The sequence below is a fragment of the Zonotrichia leucophrys genome, chromosome 7 (assembly GCF_028769735.1).
Source record: "Zonotrichia leucophrys gambelii isolate GWCS_2022_RI chromosome 7, RI_Zleu_2.0, whole genome shotgun sequence".
NCBI classification, from domain to species: Eukaryota; Metazoa; Chordata; class Aves; order Passeriformes; family Passerellidae; genus Zonotrichia; species Zonotrichia leucophrys.
In genome coordinates, this window is record NC_088177.1 from 25,530,948 (window position 1) to 25,536,608 (window position 5,661).

At 37.7% G+C, this 5,661-nt stretch overlaps 1 protein-coding gene across 2 annotated transcripts in view; it reads left to right on the top strand.

Moving 5' to 3' along the window:
• The window catches only part of SLC25A12 (solute carrier family 25 member 12), a 45,057-nt gene extending 42,079 nt beyond the window's left edge, over positions 1-2,978 (top strand). For both annotated transcript variants that reach the window (XM_064719071.1, XM_064719073.1), the window contains 3 exons: positions 1,406-1,564; positions 1,753-1,843; positions 2,371-2,978. In XM_064719071.1, coding sequence (XP_064575141.1) covers positions 1,406-1,564; positions 1,753-1,843; positions 2,371-2,560 — 440 coding nt within the window. In that variant the 3' untranslated portion in view covers positions 2,561-2,978. The remainder of the gene's footprint in view (positions 1-1,405; positions 1,565-1,752; positions 1,844-2,370) is intronic.
• The last annotated feature ends 2,683 nt before the right edge of the window (positions 2,979-5,661 follow it).

Here is a 5,661-nt window from a genome sequence, read left to right on the forward strand (position 1 = left end):
AAGCTTCTCTGTGCCAGTTGGTGTGTTCCTCGTGCCAGAGGGAAGGGACACCACCTAGGAAACATCTAACAGATTTGTAGCCCTGCTCGTTCTTTAGTATTGCAGAGCTGCCAGAAATGGAAAATTATTTAGCTTATATACATACAATACTCATATATATTATTGATTTGTATTTCCTGTAAGACTTTTGAGACTGCAAGCTTCACAGTTTCTCTTTGTTTCATTAGTGTTTCTGTGTTGCTCATACTAAGGGATGAACCCTATTAAAATGTATGTAAATTTCATAGGCCTAGTTTTATAGCATGTATAGGAATCTGCCTCTCTGAATTGCAAATTTCACATTCTCAATTGCTCACTCAGTCCCGGTTACACGTGCACAGCAGGCAAGAATACAGTCTGAAGGGATCTGCCTGTCAGGAAAATCTGCATATGATTGCTGTCTGTGTATGCTTGCAGCCTTAACTGCAGTGCTTCTGTTTTTGTATGAAACCTCCTGGATTGGTCAGTGACACTTCACAGTTTATCATCACTGATGCAAACAGTTACTTGTTAACATTTTAAATTCATTGTTAACCAGTTGTTAAAGTTTAACAGAAGTCAAAATTAATTTCATTATTTTAAGTCAGAAGATGGTTCCTCTTTTTAGGGGGATTAAGTTTTTATAGTATTTAGAAGTATTCAGAAATATCTCAGATAACACAGTTATATACTGTGGAGTACATTTCTGAAAACTTTCTCCTTTCCTTTGACTAGAAAGCCGAGAGTGGTGCCTTGGAAGTGGAGATTTGTTCTTCCATCACTGTTGGCTAATATCACGCTGTTGGTACTAAGCAGACTTGTAAAACACCTTCATTGTCCTCAATCTTTTTATGGCTTGCCTACTGAAGTAAGCAGCATCTATTCTCCTACAGAACAGTCCAACCAGCAGTTTAGACATATTTCTATAGAACAGAGGCTTTAAGCAGTAGTTTTTCTCATCTACACCTTTAACAAATGGAGGCATAGGATTCAATTTCCAAATCAATCACCTATGTAATTTGCAAAATACATTGTAGAGTATAAACAAATACAGTAAATTTGCACAACTGATTTTTATACATTACATAAGTATAGCCAGTTTTATCTTGTTTCAAACTGCTGCTACAGCCAGACCACAAGAAGATGCTGAGAATGGGTTTTGATAGTTTATTTCCTTTACTACCAGTTTCAGCCTTTAAATTTAGAAGAAAGAATTATTATCTCAGGCACAACAGTTTATATAAGCATCAAGAATAAGAACCTGCGTTTCTTGTAATGTCTAGCCCTTGTAAAAAATCCGAAAGTTTGCACTTGTATTTTTCAGTTGGAAGTGTTTCATCTTTTACAAGATCCTTTGTGCAAATTAAATGTGGTTTTCTTCTAAAAGGTGTGCCTGCTGCTTCTTTGGTAACCCCTGCTGATGTCATCAAGACAAGACTGCAAGTGGCAGCTCGCGCTGGTCAGACAACATACAGTGGAGTTATTGACTGCTTCAGAAAGATTCTAAGGGAAGAAGGCCCTTCAGCTTTGTGGAAGGGAGCTGGAGGTGAGAAAAAAAATTATTAGGGCTGACCCCAAATCTGCAAATTTGCACTTGCTTTGTTCAGGACTCAAATCAGAGCAGTATTTACAAGGTCTGATTGTGAAAAACATAATACCTTGTTAAAAATGTTTAGCTTCTCTTCTGAGGAATTGTTTTATTTGTTTAACACTATGATTTGTAACATCTAACAGCTCGGGTGTTCCGATCTTCACCCCAGTTTGGTGTTACTTTGGTCACTTACGAACTTCTGCAGAGATGGTTGTATGTTGACTTTGGAGGCCAGTAAGTCAAATATTTGCTATTTACCTTACACAAAACAACTGCCAAACACAAAGAAAAAACCCAAACATTTTCATGGACAGGACCCATTAAAACTTGTTGACTTTGAGCATCTGTACTTAAAATTGCAGCTTGTAAAAAATTGCCCCATCCTTATATAATTGAGGGAAACTTGCACGCCACTTCTAACAGATGAGGAGGTAAAGAGCCATTTAATATTTATTTCAGTACCCTAATTTGTATTTCCCTTGTAGCAAGATAGTTTTGTCCATTTTCCTTGTGATACTGGAAGCTAAGAGAATTTACAAAAGTATCCCTAAAAATGTAACTTCAACTTTGGTTTTGATTTATAATTAAGTAGTGGTCTGACCTCATTCACCTCACCATAGGAGTAATTAATCAAGGTCAGCTTTAACAGTCTTCCATAATCAGACAAAAGCCTTAAGTATTTAAGCTTGAATAAGTCTATTTAAAGTCCTTTCTTAAGAAATCTAGACTAACAAAATGACCTTTTTTCTTTGTTCAAACAGCAAACCCGCTGGATCCGAATCTACGCCAAAAACACGAATTTCAGATCTTCCTCCTGTTAACCCTGCACATATAGGAGGATACAGACTTGCTACAGCTACGTTTGCTGGTATAGAAAATAAATTTGGTTTATATCTTCCAAAGTTTCGAGCTCCTGCTGCCACCTCAGCTCAAGCACACGGCAGCTGCTGAGTCCTGAAAAGATGTTTCAAATGAACAAAGTGATGCAGTGGGAAGAATTCACAAGAGTACTGCTGAATTATTTTCCAGTCAGCTGCATGTGTTCTAGCTGAACTGAGCTTGCAAATCTAATTGCTCCTTTCAAATATTCATACATACCTGCATTTATTTATTTACACACAAGGAACTGATTGAAGCTGTGGTTCTCTGCCTTGTTTTAACCAGTGGCATGAAGCTGTAGCCTAGACTTTGCCTTGCACAGCTTGCATTTAATGTTACTGTACATATTGTACATCTTTGTACAGAGACATCAGGGCATCTATACACGTACATTTATATAATGGGTATTGCAGTTCAAAATAGTTTGAAATGTACAGATGTTTTGAAGGTGTTTTGTTAACAATCGTGACAATAAAATGTTTAAAAACGCTTGCGTCACTTCGCTTCTTTGCATTTACAGGAAGTTGTCTGGTATGATTGTGTTTCCCTCCACAGAGGAAATGTGAAAATCAGATGCACCCATTTAATGAATGGACAGGACAGAACAGAGCTCTGCAGGAATGCCCTTCACTGCTAGTTACAGCAAAGGAATTGAAATGCAGTGTGCTGGCTTGTAAGCGCTAGAGAACACGGTAATTAGATGAGCACATGCAATGTTTTATTTTGCAGCACTACTTTGTGACAAGGAATTCTCTCCAAATACATGGCAGTACTAAATGTGTAATAGATACTACCTCTATGGTAGCATATTCAAAACACAATGAGAGATTTGCCAGTTACTGGCACACTCAAGAATTTTTACAGGGTTTATTACTCAGTGCCTTTTTTTTCCTGAATAGAAAACTTGTTACAAAAAATTGAAAGTATTCTCCTTATTTCTAGATTGTTTTACCATGAGATTAGGTTATTCTGTGGGGACGAAAAACTTACTTTTTTATTATTTTTATATGCAGAACTCATTGTTTATATTTACAGGTAAGTGGAAGTAAAAGGAGACGAGAAAGGCTGAACTATTTCTGGCTTAGCATCCACCAAAAGTTTCCCTGGTATAGTACTGAAATGGAAAAATGTCAGAGGAAATAGGGGAGTTGAGATTTCTGCTGTTGTGGAGGAAAATTACTCACACTGTCCTTGTGGCCAGAGATGAGATGGGTGGTTACCAGCTTTGCTTACTGAAGTTTTACATGTTTCTTACAGGGTTAAACATCCTGGAATAGAGCATATCCAAAGGCTATAAACTGATTTCAGGTTCTGGTTTTCTATTTAGGCGACAGCAGGCCCATCAGGGTTTAAGTCAGTTTATGAAGAAATGGCTTATAAAGAACTGAACACTACACAGAGCAGCCTTCCTCCAGCTCTAGCCTCTGAGGAAACTAAAAATTATTTTGGTGCTGAATAATATTTAGTGAGCCAGAGGTTACAGTACACTGACCTTAGAAGTCTGATCACCATTCTGCAATATGAATATAGATAACCCCATTAGAAGGCTTCCTGCTTTATTTGTTGTATTGTGTTTAAGGAATTTCTCGTTCCGTACTGTTTTCTGGATAGAGACACGCTTCTGGGAACTCTCTCCTGTAGCTATGAATTCTGTCTTGGGCTTTTCTAAATAGAGACAAAAATGGTGGGGACCCACTGCATTTAATCTTAGTCACGGCTTGTTGGCTGCCTTGATCAAGGCCTTAGGAGACCTGACAATGCACAACAGCATTTGTATTTCTTGCAGCTCCAAAACTGGACAGTTTGACTCCCAGAATCTTCATTTACAACATCTAGCCTCACTTTTGGTCTTAACGTTGCAGGTATGGCTTTTGCATTTTTAACCTGTACTCAGCTATTCTGTGAGGAAGGACCACAAGCAGGAATAAAGATAGAGTAGTATTATATTTAATAATTGAGAATTATTAGAAGGCTGAAACTACACAAAACTAATGCCATGTGATCTGCATGAATGCAAAAGGAAGCCTTACCTACTGGACTTCTGAAAATAAAAGTGGGAGGGAAATGTATTATTCAATGAAAAGTAATCTCGAAAAACCTCACACAACCTACCAACCAAAAGCCAAGCAACCCCTCAAAACCATCAAACCAAGAGAACTTGTGCTGTTAACAATTCTTCTGCCCAAAGGTACAAACCATCTCATGCTGTGCCTGTTCTTACACAGTTCACAGGCTTCTCAGCTCAACAGAGCTGCTCTTGCAGGGGTGAGCAGAACACACAGGATAAATGTCTGCACACTGAGCAGCATGGTGTGTTGGAAAGGGAGGGACACACTCTTGAAATGCTAACACCAATGGAAGCCTGAACACATTTCACTTCCAGACCCACCAAAAAAGAAAACATTCTGAAGAAAGAATTGCTGTTACTGCTGTGTCTCCACAGGCTGCTCATTATAACAGAACTAAGAGAAGGAGAAAGAGAAAAAAAAAACCTCTCAAAACTAAACACAAAAGTTAAACAACGAAGAAACAATGACAATACTCCTGGATATGAAACTGATTGAGGAATATAAACCTATTTCCTACTTTTAAGCATATATAACCCGCTCTTCTGGCAAAACAATAAGCTTGTAACAGATTAAGAACTAATGTAGAGTCCTAAATTAAAGAATACAAAACTGATTTAGTGCCTAATTAGTAAAACTCACAGTATTTATTAAAAAAAACCCCAAACCAACCCAAAAGAAACAGCCCCCCTGCAACCCATTGTAATAGAAAACTTCATAATGTGTTAAGAAAGAAAAAAAAAGTAACCTTTAGAGAAATTACAACCATTCTGTTTCAAGCCATTAAGAAGTCTTGTTTCAATAAAAATGTTAAAAATCAATAATAATAAAAATCTTGAACTCAGTACAGAAAATTAGTAACAAGTCTGTAGTTAACAGAATGAAAACCATCATGCAATAGAAATTAAGTTAAAAGTCTAGTTCCTTATCCTTTGGGAAAGAAAAAATTGATAACAGGAGCCTTTTTGCTATTGGCCAATTGCCATGGCAGTAAGGGGTGGCTGGGGGTAGAAAACAAGCCTGTGATGTGTGAGTAAAACAGGATCAGCTCCCAGAAGCTCTGAACTACTGCAGGGACACAGATTACAGGTCAGGGCAGCTGACGAG